General features: G+C 40.1%; 1 protein-coding gene across 1 annotated transcript in view; it reads left to right on the top strand.

Annotated features, from left to right (window-relative positions):
- Positions 1-9,955: 9,955 nt before the first annotated feature.
- cntn3a.2 (contactin 3a, tandem duplicate 2) overlaps positions 9,956-22,795 on the top strand; it is a 29,298-nt gene continuing 16,458 nt past the window's right edge. The window contains exons 1-9 of the mRNA XM_046397851.1: positions 9,956-10,884; positions 13,536-13,673; positions 14,199-14,334; positions 17,823-17,998; positions 19,621-19,716; positions 19,883-20,086; positions 20,944-21,046; positions 21,386-21,570; positions 22,415-22,551. Coding sequence (XP_046253807.1) covers positions 13,619-13,673; positions 14,199-14,334; positions 17,823-17,998; positions 19,621-19,716; positions 19,883-20,086; positions 20,944-21,046; positions 21,386-21,570; positions 22,415-22,551 — 1,092 coding nt within the window. The 5' untranslated portion in view covers positions 9,956-10,884; positions 13,536-13,618. The remainder of the gene's footprint in view (positions 10,885-13,535; positions 13,674-14,198; positions 14,335-17,822; positions 17,999-19,620; positions 19,717-19,882; positions 20,087-20,943; positions 21,047-21,385; positions 21,571-22,414; positions 22,552-22,795) is intronic.

Below are 22,795 nucleotides of genomic sequence, written 5' to 3'. Positions count from 1 at the left end.
GGGAAGCAACAGGCAGCCGAGGGATGATATTTTCACTGTCCTCCTCAAAAAAGCTCAGTATATTTGAGATCATTTAAACATGTTTTGCATTTTAGCATTTGTTGTGCACGCTCACTCAACATGTCCTTCTACTTTAGAGAAGCAGAGAAATGTGAGTTAGCTGATTCAGTCAAATTAGTACAATTAAAAGATCGGATTTATGTCTGACTTTGATCATGTAGAAAATGATATGTGCATTATACAGTATCACAGTGTCAATCTCATGCAGTAGATGAACAGTGCCTGTGTTTTCTCAGGTGAATGTCAGCATCAAGCCTACACTGCAGCACCATAACTGCTTCCCACAGTGTTTTATTCTTGGTTAAATGTGGATGGTCTATTTGGATTTTTCAGTTTGAGTTTCTTTGGGTGTTTCTCCTGCTGTGGGCTGCTGTGGACATATTTTATTTATTGGCGTTAAACACAGCAGGGAGCTTCTAAGTACATTTCTCTGAGGTTTCCATGCTGCTGTAGTTATTTCAGCATGCAGGAAGAGGTAAATGGTAAATGGACTTACTTTTATATATGCTTTTCTAGTCTACCAACTTTTTAAAGAGCTTTGCCACGTTTACTCATTCACACAAGTCAATGGTGCCAATGTGCTCATCAGGGGCAGTACAGTGGTTTGGCCAGAAAAAAATATTGTATCAAATCACCAAATTCACTGAACTTCACCGTTAAGGAAAATATTTCACTGCTTTTCAAAGTTTTCAACTTGACAAGTCACGTAATGTCAAATTATCAGCATCAATATTGGTGTAATAAAAATGTGAACAAAGTGATTGTCAGAATGGATTAATGCAAGCTCCTCTAGATGACTAAAAAGCAAAGTAATTGCCTTTGGTAAACGATTTGGCTCTGATGAAATTTGAATTATTGGCGATAAGATTCACACACATCGAAGTTTCTCAAACCATAAAGCCAGCATTTCAGCAGGATCTGCACTGCCATCTGTGACTGACTGATAATCATTTTGCCATCGCCAGGCTATAATTCAGACTCTGAATATAATTCTTCAAGGATTATCCATAGTACAAGGCTGAGCTACTGTTCTGTATGAAATTATCTCATTATGAGCTTCTTTGAATTGACGTCCAACTTGTGGGTGCATTGAGCATAAGATGTCAGGGATCCTTCTGCACATCCAATAATTTCAGTGTAATTTTCAACACATGCAGAACACAGGTGTCCACCCTTACCTTTTAGTGTCATGAAAATCGTTCCAAAAAGGAAGAAAGGGATGTGGAAAGAAAGGGCATGCTCTCTCTGTAGAAGAATGTGTCTTGTACTGATTAATGCGTTTTTTTAATGACAGATCATACTGTGCAGACTACAGTGGGAACATCAAACGCCTCTTGCAAAATTTCAGTTGTACTGGCAATGGATTATCTCATATTTGCCTCCCAACAAGATAACAGCAATGCGATGGATGCTAAATGGAGATGGACTGGGAATAAATGTTGACTGATAAGTGCAATCAAAGCCAGCTGCTTCCATTTATTGACTGAAGACCCATGAGTGTGAGCGTGTGATTATGTGTGCAATAACAGTGTTGCAGTGGAATACGAGAAGTTACATCATCACCACTTAACAGCGTTACAGGCAGCTCGCTAGACTATTGGTGCCCAAGGGAGAAATTTATAATGAAATGTTAAATTACTTTAATACACGTGTGTACTGGGAATATGTGACTAAGGGTTGCCTTTATGCTTTGTTGTGTTGTTCTGTGCTTTCACTATACTGTATTTCTATGTATATGGCTGTGAGGCACAGGATCAGAGCAAGCAGGTAATGCAGTAAAAAAGAAATATGTTCTCAGCTGGCATGCAAATAGGAACATGGTGATACAATGTTGCAGGACTGTGTGCGGCTCAAACAGCCGTGAAACCATTTTCTACTGAACCCGTTCAGAATCACAACTTTGGAAAAGGTGTTTTATCAGCTAATAGTATTAATGAAATATTCCAAATAACAGACAAAGTCAACTATTTATTATCTATATTAAACAATAATAATAAGTATATTCAAAGTGACAATTTTAATATAGTTCATTAATGCATAAATGCAGTACATCATAACAAAAAGTCACAATTCAAATAGTTCCATTAGTTTCTTTACAGTACACCAACAAATTTTATCGTCATACACTTGTAATATAGATTTTCTGTTTCATGTACGCTCAGAAGTCAGCATGTTGACCATTAAGGGATCCTTTATGTTAATCAAGAGGTTTGAATAATTCATGTGTTTGACATCCTGAATGCTAAGCTAGACAAAGACATTGGGAAACAGATGTGTTCACCCTTAACCAGCTAATGATCATCCATAAAAATCTGAGAACCAAGCAGATCTACTGTTGTTCATGGTGGCCATAATGAGAAAACATTGCCTTTTCCCACTATTTCTGCATCATTTGTCACCAAAAAATGCACAAGTTAACACTTGAGAACTGCAGAGTTGTTGCTTGTTACCAGCTGTTTTAGGTTAATTGTGTTTTTGCAGTGTTTTGAGTGTGCTGATGAGACCATTTTGTGTACTGCATGTTGATGTTGGTATGTAATTGAAACTAAAGCACATCTTTAAAAAGAAAGCAAGATAATTTTTATCTTTATACACAAGCTAATATGCTTGTAGCATATTATATGCTTAGTATTTAATGTATGCTAAGCACAGGGGATCGTTGTGTCATTGACAAGCAGAAAGAGAAAACATTCATTAGGAAGAGACTATTGAAAATCCATACAGTAGTCTGGACCTTGGATCCATCTAAATCCCATTCACCTAGGATAGATCTTTTCAGTGAACACTTAGGAACAATATGTGAAAAAAGTGCCAGCGTCGGACTGTGCCCTCATGATGTGTGTGTTTATGAGCAGGAGAACTTGGGTGATGTCCCCATTGTTTGTTCCGTTATACTGCAGGGTTCACTTACATATAAGCTTCTAATGCTCTCAAAATGAAAGTAAACACATTTCCCAACTGCTTCGTTTTTCATGAAGGAGATAAACATTTCATTTAAAGAGGCACACTACAGGGTCTCTCTTTACAAGACTATTTTTTTGCTCATATTTAGATGGGTTACTAGGACCATTTAAGTAAACACTTGCTCCAATATGTTTGTTTTTATCTGCATACATTCAAATAATGAATATATTTATTTATTTTTAAAATATAATTCATTTAAATAATTGGTAGGCTATAATTAGGCAATTTCTTTTGAATTAAGTAAATATTTACAATGGTAACAATAGAATTATTAAAGAGAAGAAAGTGTGATGCTGTAGTCAACCAAAGAAGGCGTGTGATTTGTGTAGACTCATGAAGCTTCTTGTAAGAGAAAAATCGTCACTCTCATGAGATAAGCTTACCTCGTGGATTCAGTATCTTTATTGATTGCAGATGTCAGACAAACTAACATCTGGCAAAAACCGAACCCTGAAAACAACACACAGTACTCACATGTATGCACACACACACACACACACACACACAGGATGAGTCAGTGGAAAGCTGGTGAAATGAGAGATAAAATATTTATAAGTAATGAATATTCAGCTGAAAGTAGTTTTGTATCTTTCCCAGCAACAGTTTTACAGTTAAAATATTTATAGCTGTGTAAATAAAGGGAACAGCTGCATAACCTAAACACTGTGGATGTCTAGGTGAGTATAAACATGCGCTACGTGTGGCGGGTCAGTCTCCATGGATACAGACATTTTCAGCTGTAAACGCATGTTTTATGTTTGTATGTCTCACTCATGATGTCAAATAAAGTATCTCTGAATATCAGAGCAGCACAGACTTTCTGTCTGAAAATTCGTAACACATGGCATATTATTCCATTTAACAATCTCCACTGCCCGTGCTTTACCACACTTAACACCTCCCCTCCCCCATGTCTTGACTGAAGCGAAATCATTAAAGCATTTTTGATTCAGTTATCACTTTATGTATTGCCACTGGTAAAATTTATAACCAAATGAGCGTCACTGAAAACGTCTGTTAAGACTGACATGAGGACGTGGGCAGTAATGTCTGCTGCCACCTGCTCCTTTCTCAATGTTTTCTGCTAAGCAGAGCAAGGCCACAGGCAGCGAGTCTAATTCTGTCTGTGCTATGAGTTTAGGATTTAGGGACCTTTTACCAGGGCCATAAAGGCATCAGGAGATAATGACGTGAGTGCAATTTAATCTTGTCAAAACTTCAAGGTTGGCCGAAAGGTATTGACTATGAACAAACTACAGTAAGAAAGTCTCTTGGGTTGATTCCTGGCACTGGGCGAGGTGTGCAGGCCATTAAATTTGTACAGTATCATCTGCAAGGTGGCCATTGTCACAGGCCACAAACACTGCTTAAGAGCCTTTTGAGTAAGACACTAAACCCCAAATTACTGTGAGGCTGACGCACTGCTGCATGGAGGAGGAGGAAGAGTCTTTCTGGCCTCTTTATGCCTCTTTTTAAGTGGCCTTATGTTGACTTGAAAACTTATTATAAAAACTGTGATTTTCATTTCTTTGTTACAAACTGACACACACTGTTGGTTGTTTTTCAACTTCAAGATGACTCAGTCAGACAAAAAGCTGCCTCTTTGTGTTAGCATTTGTCACTGCTGACAGGGAAGCTGCTTTGGCAAAGAGAATCAGTGGTCACAAGTAGACCCTCACCAACGCCAACTAAAAAACACTTAACCAGACATTTACTTAATAACACTACAAACTGCAGCCTCTGAATGACCATTGAGTTGAATCAACTCTCCTCATGGTCTCAAGCACAACTGACCATTATGGGCTTCAAATTTGTCTCTGCCCATTGAGTGTAAATGTCACTGAGAGCCATTACTGCAAAGTGTATGTTTGGCATTTTAATCAATTGATCATTGTGTGTAATTTTACTGCAATCAACTGTTACAGTAACTAACTTGAGTTACCTTAATATAATTGCTAAAACTGTAGTCGAGATAGTTAGCAGTAGCCTCTGCTGCACAGCGACAGTGCTGTAAACACGAATAAATTATGATCTAGATTATGACCACATTTCCAAAAAATATTACTATTTGTTGCAAAGGAGTTTAGTAAGAAGGCAAAGAGCTGATAATGGATTGAGTCTTTCACTAACACTACCATCTGTGTCCATCCTTTCAGCCATTAAGCCATTGTGCTGTACATGTAGCGTCATACAGAACTCCTGTTACCCAGTGGTTCACGATGTAAATCCAGTGAAAAGGCATGCGGAGGTGTAACCAAAGTCTCAGAATATTTTAAGTAATAGCTAATTAATTGTGATATGCTGCAGTGTGTTTATGGTAATTGTGGGAATAGAAAAATTCATTATATCTAGCCCACATCATACTCATTAAAAAGAGATATCGTATATACAACACACACACACATACACTTACTAAGATTAATAAATTAACATAGGATTAAAATTAACATGTTTCCTCTTACGATGATCTATTGCTCTCATATATTTTTCCAAAGACAGAATAGTGCATCTCCTGCTGAATTTCCTGGACTCACCCCAGGCCAGACCTCACACACTGGTTTCCACTCACAGGTCCCTTCTGTAGCAAAGCAAATTTTTTATTGGCTTACAGGAGGATTTATCTCAAAGTGGATCTTTCCCTTCATTAGCGCCTTTGCAAGGTCTCCCTCTCAGTAGCGGTAGAAAGTAAATACTTGATCCTCCAGAGTAATGGACCTCCCCATCCATGGAACTGCAGTATGCAATAAAAGGTATGCTGGCCCATTACTTTTGTATGCAAGGCTATTGAAAACAGCCTGACTAATTAACTAAGGCTACCAGAAATGTTGAAAAAAAAAAGAAAAAAAAAAGGAAAACAAACAGGGAAAAGAAAGAGAGAGAGAGAGAGAGCATCATTAGGAGCATCTGTGTGATGTATTGAAGTGAACTACAGACAACATTCAAATCATTTTTGGATTGACAACCACACGGGTGGGAGACATTTTTATGTTCAACGCATTATACCACAGAGCAAAAGGATTTAAAATACAAGAGGATTTATGGTTTTGTGAAAAATGATTACAACAAAGGGATGTAAGTTTACATATTTGAAACAATAGCTGTTCAATTTTTCATGAAATAATAAAGTAGGCTGCATCGTGTTTCCGCCAGTCCTGACAAATTGACAAATTGTCAAATTACTTTCCATTTAAAAGTGACAAATTGCCTTCTGTTTCTACCTGTGTGTGTGTCCCTTTTATATAAAATCCTCCACTTCCCAGTACACACATTTTTCCCCAACGGCTTGAAGATTTTCTGTGAGGTGTGCAGTCAGGAGTTGAGCAATGTTCTGTGATTAAGAAACATCATAATTAACATCTTAAATCCCATTCGAAGTGTGTGCATTTGAGATTTCCTCCGCTACTTTGAGGGAAATTGCTGTGTTTCGCTGTCTGTTAACCGACCTGCAGAGTGAGCAAATTAAGCGGCAATGTTTTCCTTTGCAAAACTGGGTTAAACGTGGGGGTTTCTGCATTGTGCGATAAGTGCAGATCTTGCAAACATTTGCACTTTTCTTTGTGCTTTTCCAAAATTAGGCAAGCTAGTAATACAGGAGAATTTACATTGAGTCTTCTGAATGGCTGAGAAATAAGACCTAATGACTTTTGCAGCTTAACACATGCAAGGCACAATCAAGGCACAATGCTCATTGCCATCATATGCACACACACACACACACACAGAAGGAAGTAATATCTTCAGGGGGTTGCTATTAAGATGGTTAATCCGTGGGCCTCGAGAGGAGCAGGATAAAATATTCCTGGAGGAAGCTTTTCACAACAAGCTCCTCGGATCAAGTGCATGAATAAATTACAGACATAATTAAAGGAAATGTCAAATGGCTGCTGTATGGAGCATTATTAACGATGCCCTGGCCAAGTTAAAGGAACCTGGGCCTGAAATGAGGATGATCAATGTAGGTTTAATGGGGTTCCTAGTAGACTATGGGACTAAGGTACCTCTAATAATACAATTAGGCTTCACTGAGGGCCAGCACAGATATTGACTTGGTAGTGATGTACACAAGGGTAACACGACTGTGGTAGAAAAGAAGAGGAATTCAGTGTTTGTGCCTGAGAGAAGGAGACAGACAAACAGGAAGAGAGACACAAAGACTAATGAAGGGTAGTTGTGCATGTGAGAAAGTATGAATAAAGAAACAGAGGTGGAGGAAGAGAGTTGGAAGAGAAAGCAGAATCCTTCCACTCTCGTCAAGAGAAACACATCCTTTCACTATGAACTAAAGCTGTCAGCGGATGCTTATCAAAAACAGTGAAACGTCAGCCTTCTGCAACGCGGGGCGAACAGCAACCCAATTTCTTTCTAAGCAGTTTTGAATTATGGTCAAGTCAAGTGAAGTAAATTTCCTTTATACAGCCCAACAATCTGTACAACATGCAACACCCTCTATTTGTTCTGCACCTGTCCTCCATTCAGATGGAAAACACCTTAACTGGGGATCAAAAAGAGTAACCTGAAAAAGAAAGTGTAAAAAGATTAGACTGAAGAAGCAGTTTTGTAAATACAATATGAAGAAAACAGAATGGCAATATGTCTAAAAGTTATCTAAAAGTTAATAAGCAAATAAATAACGTTTCAGACAAAAAAAGGTGTTTGGAATACTGTAACTGAGTTACTTAGGATGGCATAATCTCAGGTGAAATATTGTTCACAGTCCTGTTGCTATATAGTCAGGTAATGAGCATAAACAGGCTTTTTTCACTGCAGACATTTTGAGTTGTTTTAGTACAAAAAGCACAGGTGTTACTAATAACATTAGTGGTGCCTATTCACCACTAGGATCCTGAAACAGAAGCCGCTAAAGAGATTTAAGGGAGCATTCTTTTTTTTTTATTTCCGTCTGTACATTTCTACATATTTTTCTTCCCTGCTGTGACAATTTGTGTGATAAGAGCCACCTAGAAATGGAGACACGTAACAAATATCATCACAGTCAAAAGCGCACTCGGTTTGCATTTGTGTTTCAGCCGTACGTACCTGCTCCATTACATTTCTGCAACAACCAGGTGCATTTTTTGCTCAGTGAGTGGCACAGTGGAAAACAGGTTCAGTTGTACTTCAGTCTCCTCCAATCACAGCTAGCTTGAGTAATGTCACTCAGCCCTAATGCATGCCCCACTTGCGCACAAAGAAGAAGCCACACTCACCCATGTTTGAGTAATTTTAACACCCCACTCTGCTCTATGTTTTCAGCCACTCGCAGCTCATTATATTGGTTTTCTGGTACATGTGTACTTGAGTCCCAGTGGCTCTCACTGACCCCACGTTTTATGACCAGCAGCCTCTCCTAGCTCATAAACTCACTCGAGCTGATTTTATGCTGCCTGTCCAGTGAGAAATGAAGGCGTAGTAAACAGCGAAGTAAACAAGTGACCAAAAGAAATTTGAACCAAAGCAACCCACACTAGATAGTTTGGGAAATCATATGCCACCTAGTGGTCAGAAATATCTTTTCGCTGCTTTAAAAATGTCAAAAAAGGCAAATAAACTAACTAAACAGTAGTTAACACGAAATGTTATAAAATATGTGTTATGAGGGGTTGTAGATAATCACTTTTACATCTCATTACATTACAGGGAGTCTCTGAGGCATGCATACTTAAATTTAGATGCATCTAGTGATAGCTACTTTATAACTTAATGATAATGTTTCATATTAACACATTAATAGAAAGACAGGGCAAGCACATGTGAAACTAATTACATCAGTGATGGCTCTATTGAAGTACCATATTAAACCATGCCAATAAGTCATCAAGCAAACAGCAACATTGGGTGAAATTCAGCCATTATTAGTCTTACTAACTACACGTATGCTGTTTCAGATACAACACTTCAAAGACTCTGCTGTGAAAAAGGTTTGCATTTATTGTCAATACCACCAAGCACCAAAACTCTTTGCTGCAGGTCTACTTAGCTTTTGTTTACTGTTAAAGGAATAATTTGCCACTTTGTGAAATAAGCTTATTGACTTTCTTGAGTTACATGAGACACTGATACCACTCTGATATGTTTCCATTATATGAAGCTGAGTCAGAAGTCTGTTAGCTTAGCACAAAAATTAAAAGTCAGCGAAACAGCAACCTGGCAATATCCACATGAAAAAAAAAAAAAAATCTGCAAACCAGAATCTCAATAGAGGACTAATGAACACAAGTAGTCGTTTGGCAACCAGGCAACCTCATGGTGACAACAGGACTCCAGAAAGTCACAGCTCCTGGTAAAGAAATAGTCTGGCCAGGAGCCTCTTGCAAAACTGCAACTTGTTATTGTTCTGCGTTTGTACAGATTAATCAAACAAGATATAATGTGCTAATTAATCAGCCTTAGAGGTGAGGTGGATTTCGTCACTTTTAACAGACTCATATGAGAGTGTTACTGACCCTCCCATTTAACTCTCAGCAAGATTGCTATAAACCGTTGATCATTTTGTGCTGATAATTCGATTCATCCAAGCCATGTAAACACGCCTATTTCCAAATTAACAGACCTTTTAGAACCCTGGACATCTGAAATGGGTCCATATTGCCTCCTGATGGTCAAACAATGCTTATTGCAGCTTTGTTCCACTTTGTTCCATGTTCCACTTTGAAAAATGCATCATTGGATGAATAATTTTATTTTTATTTACTTTTATTATTTCATACTTCACAGACTAGACTACAGTTCAAATAAAGCTATGCTTGTCTTGGCTAATGCCGAGACATACAGTCTTTGGGCTGTGTGCACTGTTTCTTTGTAATCATCAGAATCAGGACTCAGACAGGAATTTGTCTTATCAAAAAAAGAAAGAAAAGAGAAGAAAATAAAAGAAAAAGAAAACATCAGGCTGTGTGCAATATTACTTCTATTTAAGGAACAAAGCTAAACTTTTTATTGCAGAAATGCACATTTGCAACATTAACAGCGGATGTGCAAAAGTTCGTAATCTTATGTTTAAAGAACTGCAATGCGCAAGACAGAGTCCATAAGACGTACGTTAACGTACCGTGGGGGGGGTCAGTGCCAGGGGGTCAGCCTTGGGCCTAACTGATGAGGTTTGCTGATAGGCTGCATGTGGGCCTGATGGGAGAACCTCATCAATGATATCTACAGGCCCCGTCGTTTGTTTGTCACTTTTGCTTTCTAAACCTGGGTGAAATGCCTCGGGAAGAAAACACAAATGTGTGTGTTCCGCGCATGTAGAAACGTGGTCTTACTATATGGTTGCAATACCGTGGTCTGACGCAGGGGGGTGCGGTTCTCCTCCAGGTGCGCCTTCCTCCCTCCCGCACCTTCCCATCCCAGCGCTGCTGATTCTGGCTGCTCCATCGCCTCCTCGCAGCCCACTTCTTCTTCTTCTTCGCAGGGGGAGCTGACTTGATGCGCATAATAAATCATCTCTGCAAGATCCCCTTTCAAGCCCATTTTCAGACCTACGCGTGTTGGATTCGAGAGCGTAAACACAAGCGAGAGTCAAACCTCTGAACTGGGGATGTTTCAAATGTGATTCAGCACAGCAAACAACGTGGGTGTTGTGGGTTTTGTGTGTGTGGTTCTTTTTTAAAAAAAAAAAAAAAAAAAATTTGGTAGGGAGTGGGAGAGAAGGGGAGAGCAGCGATGTGAAACGCGTGTGTTTGTGCCTTTTGCGTTACCCGTTCTCTCTGACTGACCACCGGCTCGGTTTTTTTCACCTGTATGAACGACCTTGCGATTGTGATCGAAATTTTCCTAACAAGGTTTCCATGGAGGATCAATCTTTCCCTTTTTTCCTGAGGGCTGAATTTGGTTTCTGCTGGTCTCAAGATATTTCAAGATAAGGTAAGCCACACACACACACATAAAAACATATTGGACCATGAGCGCGCTTGGCAATACGTGCTCAAATAGAGAAAGCTACATTATTTACACAATGATATTTATATGCTAAGATATTTATTCACTCTATTCCTACACGTCGGCCTGTCTTGCCGACTATCCCGAATTGGCCCATCAGTTTCTAATGCCATATATTTGCTAATGATTGTTTCAGGCTCAAGTAACGTGACGTGCCCTCCCAACTGCAGCCAATTCCTCCACACTGAGTTGTCTGCTTTCGGAGGGGCATGCATTCAGCCACAGGGACTTTGTTTTTTTTTCTTTCTTTCCTTTTTTAAAAAAAGAGTTGTTTTGTGGCTCAGCCAAGCCTTTCTTTGTCAAACTGATGTTGCCGTAATGGTGTTTCTGCCTCTAACTGCTTCTGTGCTCCATACCTGGTGTGATGCCACACTGCAGCCTGGTTTCACTTCACCTCACCCTCTACAATGTGTACAACATAATTTAGGGTTCAATCAGCCGTGAGTGGACTGGCGTGAATGGGGTTTGCATGTGCTGGCTGAGCAAAAAAAAACATTAAATGTACACAGGAGTTCTCAAAGAACCCCTTCCAGAGATATTAAAATGTAAACTATCCTCCGCACAGCTTAAACAGTGGCATGGCAATGATTGGCTTTATGCCTCCTGAGATACAGTAAGGGCTAGAGATGCAGTCATACACACACAGTTTCCTGCTTACAACATTCACCAGGTAATTGCATATCAGTATGCCACAATGTCAGCTGGAATGTCTGTGATGAATGCAGCTGAGGCCTTCAAAGTAAGTACACTCCCACTCTGCCAGCTGGACTATTTGTTCGACCAGCGTGCTGCTTGGATGTAGGTGGAGTGCAAAGGAGGTGGTAGATATCATGATTATACATTACTTTTTTGTGTCAGTTAACCCAGTGGTGTGTTGTCACGGGAAGGTACCCTCCTTGATTGAGAGTGATTCACCCTGCAATGTTTTCTCACCACCTTTTATCACCATCATCGTTAGCATCATTATCCATGAGTGTAAGCTGAAGTGTGTGTGTGTGTGGATGTGGGTGGGTGCCTACATGCTTGTGTTGGCATCTGTGTGTGTGTGTCTTATACAGTACGTACATGTGAGTCACTGAGTGATGTGCTTTGTGCAGTATCACTGACAGAATCCTGTAATTCAGTATTTTGCCTTTCTAAATGATTTATTAGAAAGGCATAAAAAAGGAATACATTGCATCAGCTGTTAAATAGTCTCCTCCCTGACAACACTGCATTGCAAATGCAAACCATAACATGCAAAGTCGACAGAAGTGTAATACCCACTGTACCTTCCACACACCGATCCTGAGTCCTGAGATGCCAGCACTTTGCGCACTGTGGGCCTATCGCTGAGGTATGGCATGCAGGACTCTTCTTGAGAGGAAGCGTACCAATCCAATTTTGCAGACTTTGGGGGAAGAAAAAGGACTGAGCAAACATGAAAGGTAGGGAAGAAAATCCTGGCTGAGACCCCATGTGTCTGATTTGACATCCAGGCAGCTGACAAACAATTAGACACTCCATAAGTAGCGTTCTGAACTGGGCTCGCTGCGGGATTAGGCCACAAATGAGCCGCACACCGTGGCTTATGTCTTCTAAATGCAAAGCAAGTCTCTCTGTGTGTGTGTGTGTGTGTGTGCGTGCGTGTGTGTGTTTGTGGGGGCAGAGTATTATATGTGTTATACACAGTGAGAAAGTGAGTTTGGTGTGTGTAGGTGTGTGTGGGTTGTGTGGCATTTAGCAGATTGGTGTTATTATCTGTCTCTGCCCTTACTATATCTCGAACACCTCTTCAGGAAATTTGTATATTGTGTGTTTTTGAGCGTTAGATACTGCTAACCTACTTAGTCACGTGCATGTTTTCATGCAGGTGGCACCCATGATGCACGCAGTTCTGCGTATACTCGTGGATATGTGTGTGACTGCTCTCTTAACTGCTCTGTTATTCCCACTTCTCTGTCGTGTGTATGTTTGACATTTCATAATTGCATCATTACTCGCTCAGGCTCCTTCTGCAAGGAGTGGGTGCATCGCAATTTGCAACACATGCTATGAGCAGACAGACACTTGCTCTTGATTATGGACCTGGGTGGAATGGCTTCCTCATCAGGCCGTCTTGATTCACCCCAGCATGTGGGCAGACACATGCTGCTGTGGGTGAATCTAATTGATTGGATGGCACCCAATTCCCAGGTCCAAGTTTCCTCCGGCAGCCAGAGTGAATCCGTCCAAGTGAAGGATGAGCTTAGGCGTTGGTCGCTCCCCTAATAGATTGGCAAGGGCTTCCTCCCATATGCCTCTGGTGTCACCCTCAGACATCTCTGGATGCAGGGAGGCCAAACCACAGGGCACAAAGAGATACTGCATGGATGTTCAGCGATTAGAAATGTGAGAATGGACAGAAGAATTGTGATACATGCTGCCCTAAACTCTTTTTAAACTCACTTTTTTATCATAATCATACTTGCACGGCTAAAATTTACACATCCACCATTTCCTCCTGGTAGATCATTAAGAACCATATTGTTGAAAGTGGGATTAAAAATGTTGGGGTTAGAAATTGGTGTTTTACAACAAAAATCTTGTTCCAACAGGTCAAGCTCCCCTCTCTCAGAGAACACGAGTGCCATTTAAAAGCTTATTGGATGAAAGGTTCATTTGCCCTTGGCTGCCAAAGATGACGTTACCATGGAAACAGCTTCTACTGTTATCAATCATCGACTGTCTGGCAGGTAAACCACCCTTTTATATGAGTAATGACTCTTTCACGTTTGGACATTTACAGTTGTGGGATGATAGCTGAAGAGCCGAAAATCATGTCAGTGTCAGAGATGATAGGGTGGACCCAGATTTAAAGGAACACTCCTCTGTATTGACCTCCATTCGCCACACAGATGTAACACTCAGTCTTCTTCTTCACTGCTCTGTGATTGTAACTGACATTTGATGTTGTTTGCCTTCCCTCAGCAGAAAATTTAACAAAAAAACAGAGCAAAGTCGATCACTTCATTGACATACTGAAAAGAAGTTTTTAAATTATGTTCATTGTAGTGGCGATGAAACCAGCGTTTGCTCTTGTAAATTCACAACAACAACCAAATTCATTGTACAACAATTTACCAATTAAATGATTAAAAGGATCAACTTTGTATGAAAATACAGTTGTTTTTATTTGCTGGAAGGGCAACATTTGTAATTTCAGTGTCAGTGGCACTTTTTCTGTCGTTATGCTCAGGCTGTCACTGTTTCTCTGGCAGATTGTCTGGACAGTGGATCATACCATGGTCCAAGATGGAGGATGGAGCCCGCTGATTTGTTCATTCCTATCGACTCCATAGAAGAAGAAGCTACTCTGACCTGTGATGCCAAGGGAATACCACCTCCTCAGTACCGGTAAGAGCACATTCAAATTAAGGTGTGTGTGAGCATTTTGAGGTTTCCAAAAACAAATCTGTTAATTTATGTATACTTTGACTAAAAACAACATTTGAAAATCTGATTTACAAGTCAATAAACCCAAACGCTTTCTGCAAACTGCATTTCCTTTACAAACTCTGTTGTTTGTAAATTGCTTTTTTTTGTAAGAGCTTCAAGGTGCTCAGGCAGATAATCAACAGTTCACATGCCCTTTTTCCACTTTCTTCTCTTCACTGTCATCACTGAAAGCCTTTTCTAGTCAGTGTCATAAGAGGACCTCGTTTAGTGTGAAACACTGTGATCAGGGCAGGAAACATAACGTTTAGGTGTATAGGGACCTAAAAACGTTGTAAAATCTGTTTAAAACTACCTCTTGAAAGATAAATAAATTTAGATATTCTTTGATACAAATGTTCAAAAATGCAATGATGTACAAATTCCAGGACTTCTCACGTGGAAGAGGAAGGTGCTTGCTCCCCTTTTTATTTTCTCCAAATTTGTCTGATAGGCATACAGACATTCTAAGCAGTGGTGTCATTATCGCTTTACTTAATCTTATTGACTAACACGTCCCCACTTTCCCTCTTGTTTGATATTATCTTAGCATCTTTATGCATCGCAAATGTCCCCTTATATAAAAGAAAATGCTGTAAGACCAGTGCAGGTTGCTCAACACCAGTTGGCAAAAGATGAAATTTCTGCAGCAGAGACGAGCTGAATGATAATCGCTCATTATTTCAGGCTTTTCACATTCCTTACCTAAGACCAGATATTTCCTTGTACTGATTAAAGGTGAGATGAGCATGTTTAACGTGGTGTCTTCTCAAGCTGACTGTGCCAGTCTCTGCATGGCCTCAGCACCTCTCTGGCTCATCTCTTGAAGTGTAAATGGGCTCACACGGCTCCCTCCCCCTTCTTCTCCTTTGCTCTGCCAGGCCTGTCACTCACAAAGAGATGAGACCTTCGCTGTATGCACACTGTTGAGGCATAAAAAATGTCACATGTTAGGTAGAAAAGCATCCTCTCTGCAGCAGGTCATAAAAGCGATGCAGTTTTAAAAAATATAAACTGAGGGTGACACGCCTAACCTTTGCCTGACCTGAGGTTTGAAACCTGTGGCTCCGGACAGCAGGATCATCTGGAATATTTAAGTTCCTCTGTGGTCTGATGCTCAGACAGCAACATTTAATGCACAGCGTACACAAAACGAGGCTCAAGTAGAGTCATTCGGTTTTAGAGTTGCTGTTCCATCACCTTGAATTTCCCTTGGGATCAATAAAGTATCTATCTATATATCTATCTACCTGCCTGCACAATGTTCAGGGCTCCACTGGGCCACCTAAACACACACAAGCATGTATCAATAGTCGATCCAACTCTTTAGGTATTCGTCATGCAAACGATTTGTCAAACCGCCAGAAGAAGTTGCAGAGTTAATCTTAATACATGCAGAAACACAGCTACCAATTGTAAGTGTCTAGACTACAATATGGCAGCAAGCACTCATCAAAATTCAATGGTTTAGATATTTTTTTAAAGAAATTATTTTGGAAGCTAGACTTGAAAGCATTTGGAAAGTTGCCCATCACAGCTTCCCATGTCTTTGATTTCCTCTTAAGGAAAGCAGAATAGAAAAAAGTGGCTCAAGGAAAGAAATTATTTTCTGCGCTTTGAGAAAAATGAGGAACATTCTTGAAAAGTGCTTTGCCCTTGAACCCATCAATGTTCCATTTTTGAAAAGCATTTAAAAAGAGATGGAGTGTTGTGGTGGTAGAAAAAGAATGTCTTTTCATCCTGAATAATGGAACTTGTTTAAATCAATGAATTAACCTTTTTTTTTTGAGAGTCCTTTAGGTGCTTCATTTATTTGATAGTGCAATCTGAACCTGCTGCGCAAAGTATTATTTTTTTAAATTCCCACGCCTGCTAAGTGTGGGAAAGATGTAATGGAAGGTGAAAAGGAGTGTAAAAGGCATCCTTTGTTACATCAGCCCACTGTTACCTCTTGCCAAGTGCTAATGTTTTGTCCTAATGAGAAGTCAAAGGTGGAATAATGCCACATTATGTAAATATAATGTGGCAGAGAAGAGGTGATTATGGTTAAGACTGATGATAATATCGAAGATGGCTTCTGAAACTTTTATCTTCTGCTTCCCTTAAACAGCAGAGGACAGCTTTGTGTATGATCCTCTGAGATTAAACTTTAATGATCCCTGTGTGGAAAATGGGATAGCTGCAGTAGCAAAAAGGGAAATACAGAAAAAGAATAAAAGAAGAATAAAAACAGAAACGGACAATATAAATAAGACTTCTGTATGAAAGAAATAACCAATAACAGTGTAACATGTAAGTTAAACAAATGACACACTGCAGCATTATGCATTATTAAATTAGAGGTACAAAAACAACAATCTTGAAACATCTATAGAGTATGACAACTAGAAGCATGAAAATATGACCAACTTGCAGTTTATAAAAATGTCAGTTGATGTGAATTTAGGACTGTGAAGAAAGAAAAAATGCGACTAAGAATATAACAGTCTTTTCAAAGTTACTCTTTATGACTCTGGAACAGTGATCGTCATCAGTTAAAGCTTCCCATCCGGCCTGCAGATTTGAAGCTGCCTTCTGAGTCACATACTTTTTTGTTTAACTGTTAGTACTGTTGCAGTATGCACACAATTAGGGCATACGACCTCGTCATAACATTTTGCCCTGGACGTTGTCCCTGTTGCTCATACATCTGTTGCAGTCATCGTCTGTCATATGTCAGATGTACTGCTCAGCGCCAGCGATGACCCAATTTAAAAAATATATTACAGCTAGCAAAGCGGAATCTTGTATTTAGACTTATTGAACAGTTATTGATGTTATGCCAGAGCTGCCTTGGTTGGTGTCCGCGATTATCTGTTACGTTATTGCTGTCGTCGTCACTACTGCTTTGCACTGTGTAGTGTCCGGTGCTTATATATTGGAATATTTAGCATCCATTTTACACACTATTGGTTTCAGATTAAGGTTTTGGACATACTGAAAAACCTCACATATTTTTGTAACCCACTAAATAGCATGTTAGTATAGAATTGTAGACGCTGCCTGAATCTCCTTGGTGGAGATCTGTATCTTCTTGTGATTGTCAATAGTTCTTTCATACTGATATAGGCTACAAAATAACATAAATTTGTGAGAAAGTGAAAATATCAAACAATACTGTGTGCTGAAATAAATAAACATTTATTTAAATTGTTTTTAATGGTCAGAATCCCAGCTGTAAGATTCATGCTGCTCAGGCTCCAAGTGAATTCCTCCACATCAGCACAAATTTACAGTATATTATTCTTACTTTGAGTGAGTTACTACAGTGAATTGTGTTCTCACCTCACCTCCTGTCAGACCACCTTGGTTGGTAAGAAGAAATGGACAGTGTGTTTTGCCAAGGACTGATGGTGTCTTTGCTCTCACAGATGGTCATTGAATGGGACTCTCATAAATCTGGGCCTGGATCGCCGGCGGCGTCTGTCTGGGGGCAACCTCATTATAAGCAGTCTGGACCGCTACCAGGATGTAGGGATGTACCAGTGTATGGCGTACAACACTGTCGGAGGTATCCTCAGCAGGAGAGCGAGTCTGCAGTTTGCCTGTGAGTTGCAGTCAGTGTTTGTCACTTTTGTTTTTTTACTAAGATGTGGCATGAAAGTCTAAGTGGCACATAATGCCAGCGCACATGGAACTGGGTGGGCGATATTTGCAATATTTATCAGAGTGCTGCAACGTGGGTGTGAAGCTGCATTAAATGTTGAAGTAACATGGGTGCAGTCTGAATGTGACGAATGTTTGTTATTCATGCTCACTGCGAATGACAGTTTCACTGTTTGTCATTTTGCTCCATCAGAACTCTGATGTTTTATTGGATGTACTCTGGGGCAAAGTAGTCAGCTAAATTGCTTAAACAGGAAAAAAAAATCTTAAGAAGGAAGAAATAAAGCTGAAGAAATAAATGTTTTCTCTGAGTGGAACATAATGTAATGCTGGTACTGTTATGAAAAAAGAAAGTAATTTATAAAAGATTAAAAAACCATTGCTTTGTATTACAGCTGCACTGCTGCAAAAAAATAAGTTAGACTGCATATAAGCCCTGATTTCTTTCACATCACATATCTTTGGGGGGCAAACGTCTCAAGCGAGTAAAAAAGCAAATACTTTCTCGCTATTTATGTAGCGTTCATTAAGGGTTCTATTCACGATCACAACAAACATCTTTTCACGCCTTCTCTTGCTGGCCATGTGGATATTTTTGGTATTATTTTTAGATGTGCTTGGCTGAGAAAAAGAATAATGAGATTTAACAATAACTCAACAACAATGACTCTTCGGAGTCCTGCTTGCTCTGAATAATCTACACACCTCTGATAAGATTTTTAGCAATTTTCACCTTAAAATGAAATAGTCCCAATTGAAAAGTGACGGTGGGTTACACGGAGAGGGAAAACCTGATACCAGCAGGAGTAGGTGGGAAGATATGTGTTTGTTTTTGTGATCCAGACAGACTGAACATGTTCTAGAAAGCATATGTATTAACATAACCGCCCAAACATTCTTTCTTTATCGTTGTTATTGTGTCTATATATATATATATATTTCTATATGTTTCTAGTTTGTTTTAGCTCTCAGCGTTATCTGCATGTGTTAGTTTAATAATAAGAAATAACTACTTGTTATGCTCCTGTAGTTGAACCAAGCAACCAAATGTCATGGTAATTTTTGAAAGTATTTATTTTAAATACTTTGTTTTAGTGTTTTCAGCTTATTTCTTTTGTGTTATGGGCCTTTTTTGGGCTGCAGGCTATCCCATCATGCACTACTCATTCCACAGCCTTCACAGAATTATGGCCTATTCTTACCAGTCATGGTTCCCATGCCATAAAACTTAGATCTAATATCTAATTTTACGGCCTGGGTTCAAACATCCGCATTGCATTTTGGGTCCTTTTCAAAACCACTCACATGTACCAGCTCTTTTCAGCCTCGCCCTGTCTCTCGCTCTCTCTCTCTCTCTCTCTCTCTCTCTCTCTCTCTCTCTCTCTCTCTCTCTCTCTCTCTCTCTCTCTCTCTCTCTCACAGGCATAGCGGAGGTGCAAGTCTCATGACAATTTCCTTATGGGCTTGTGTCAGTGTCTTGCTGAGAGCTTTTACTCAGCTCTGTTACTCTTTGATATGTGAGATCTTGCAGTGATCTTTCTTTTCATTTTTTCCCCCCCTCAGACTTAGATCATTTCAAAGTCCACACCAGAAGTGCAGTGTCAGTCCGAGAGGGACAGGGAGTTGTTTTACTTTGTGGGACGCCCACTTCCTCAGGAGGTAAGCTCACTGGCCTTCACCAGCTGTAGCTATTTAAAGTTTTAGTGATGTGTTTTGGGCAAGATTAAAGTAAAAATCATGCCAGCATTAATTTGCCTTTTTACAATCATATTTTTCAGACTAAAATTTCTTATCGCCACGATCTGCATCCTTGTTTTTCTTCCAGACCTTACTTATGCATGGGTCTTCAATGAGTACCCATACTTTGTTCAACAAGACAATCGGCGTTTCGTCTCCCAGCAGACAGGAAACCTTTACATTGCCAAGGTGGAGCCCTCTGATGTGGGTAACTACACTTGTGTAGTGATGAACAGCATCACAAAGGGCAAAGTTCACAGCTCGCCCACGTCTCTGATCCTCAGGACAGATGGTAAGACACCAGCTTATGGCCATGATGTGACAAGTACGCCTTTCAGCCGTGTATTAAGGACCTTTCCTTTCACGGTGGCTTTAATCATCATACTAGCATGAGTGCTCTTTGTCCTGTCGTACCTCTTCATGGTTGAGTCACCCAGTGCTAATGCCTGTAAGTGAACATTTGCTCCTAAATGTGGGCCAGCAAACAAAGAACCCAAATCTTGTCTTTGCTGACTTAGCTTTCTTATAATTCGCATTCCCTTTAAAAGCTTTCCCTGTGCTTTCACATGAATTGTCAGGCCGGTCGTCAGCGATCTGTTGTTCTATTCTGTGTTATGCTTTCATGGAAAGAGTGAATAAAGATTGCCTTCGGAATGAATTAAACATAAGCTATACGTCACTGGACCATTACATTGAGTGTTCTGGTGGCTCAGCCAGTCAGTTTCCACTCAGTGTACTGTACATGTAGCAGCAGAAATTCAAATCCTGCCGTATCACTTTCTCGACTGTCTTCTCTGAATGCTGATATTAACAGTAATACAGCAGAGGTTGGGACCCACCCACTCAGGCTTTAAGTTAATATAGACAAGCAGCCAAACTAGCTGTAAAAACTAAATTTCAAATGTACTCTCTTCCACCAAGAATAGATTGAAGTTATTCCTTGCTGGTATTTCACTGCACTAAGGCGACTGCACACTTGAGTGATGTACTACTTTGAGTTTACCCATGAGAGAATGTTGGCTCGTGTGTTTTTTTATTTCTCCTCTGTTAGTTTTACAGTGTTGTTGTTTGGTCCATAATGTAAGCCATATTGCTTGTAAGTCATGAATAATGGAGGACTGAGCAAATTCTTGTGCTTACTCTTGATAGGAGTGATGGGTGAATACGAGCCGAAAATAGAAGTTAATTTCCCAGACAATGTACCCGCCGCAAAAGGATCAACAGTTACGCTGGAGTGTTTCGCCCTTGGGAAGTAAGCCGGATTCCTTGAAACATGTTTTCAATCTTCTGCTGTCTTTCATTTCGGTCGAGGAGCTTCCGGATTTCTATATAGTAAAGTTACTGTGGCAATTATATTTCTTAGATTGGTCTGAAAACCATGTGAGACGGCTTTTTCTTGTCGTTGCTATTGATGCTGCTGGATTGAGTTGAGTAACTCTAAACCATTCATCTGCAGAAAATACAATAAATGGGCTTTAAGCTCCATCAAACACTTTGTTGCAAGATTATAACAGACACCTGAATGACATTCTTAAAAGTTCAAGGGAATCGTGATTTTTCCGTTGAGGTTTCCCTCTTCTGTCTCTTAAAGCCCTGTGCCAGAGATCACCTGGAAGAGGGCTAACGGCATCCCCTTCCCGAGCAAAGTCAAAATGAAGTACTCAAATGCCGTGCTGGAGATTCCCAGCTTCCAGCAGGACGATACAGGAGGATACGAGTGTGTGGCAGAGAACAAGATGGGGAAGAACACAGCCACCGGTCGGCTGGCCTTCTATGGTATTAAAACCTTTATTTGGCTCGCTTAGACAACGCAAAATATGTTATTAATTGTAAGAATTAAGAGGAATTGTGCCAGATCTGACACCATGTTGTTCTGCATTTAATGTTGTTAGTGTGTGATGTCAACTGGTTTAAGATCGGTTAAAAATCGTTATTTGGTAATATGATAATTGTTATATACACAGTCAGAAAAGGTCACTGCCTTTTTCCTGGATAATAAGTGCTGTTGATTTTAATTTTACTGCAGTTATTATAGTTCTGGGTTCTTGGCTTACTTCAGCCGTGAATTTTTGCGAGAGAGGGAAAATGACACTTGTGAAATTGGAACTGATGGTATGTACGGTGCCTGCAAAGTGAGCTGTGCTTATTATGGGCACAACACTCTACCCATGAAAATTCCTGAAAAGCTGTAAATATGTAAGAGGTAAGATGCAAGGCCAGTTGTGTGCGCTGGATGGCAGGAGGCAGGAGGGGGTGTTTATTATGAACAGAATTAAGGTGACAGGATGAGGTGAATGGTGGAGCACGTCACCCGCGATGAGAGCTTCCTGTTTTGTGGCGCCGTATTTGGTGCTAATCTTGAGTTGCCACAGGCTGCTGACACATTTAAGTGATGAAACTGAGTGATAGCCTACATTCAGTCCTCTCTCCTCTATATTCCCTTTCAAGACAAACCCAGTCTCAACAATTTTATGATTTCCACTTATTCGAGCTGTCAATCATGCTTTTCTTTGAACTATTTTTGCTGCAGCATATTTAATGAGATCATTCTGCTCCTTCAAAATCTGTCCTTCTTGCCTCGCGTCAGATATTTCACTGGAGTTTATTTCTGTTCATTCAGCCAAGCCTCAGTGGATCCAGGCTGTGAAGGACACGGCCCTGGCCATAGAGGAGAGCCTATACTGGGAGTGCCGGGCCAATGGGAAGCCCAAGCCCTCCTACACGTGGCTGAAGAACGGCCAACAGCTATTCTCAGGGGTAAATTATAGCCTGTCCTCTGCCACCTAACAATATTTCATTTTAAAGACTTAATCTTCAACTCCTCCTTTCATTTTAGAATGCCTGGCGTCAAACACATTGCTGTTTTCCCGAGTGCAATTTAGAGTGAGATGAGAGGAGAGTGTAAACATCCTGCTGAGGTGTGCCAGTGATGAGACATGGATGTAACTGTCTCTTATTCTGCTCTACCTTGGCAGATTACACAGTCTTAGAGAGTGGATCA

Source organism: Scatophagus argus, chromosome 8 (assembly GCF_020382885.2).
Source record: "Scatophagus argus isolate fScaArg1 chromosome 8, fScaArg1.pri, whole genome shotgun sequence".
NCBI classification, from domain to species: domain Eukaryota; kingdom Metazoa; phylum Chordata; class Actinopteri; family Scatophagidae; genus Scatophagus; species Scatophagus argus.
Note: the sequence above shows the minus strand (reverse complement) of the source record. Positions and strands in the feature narration are given on the sequence as shown.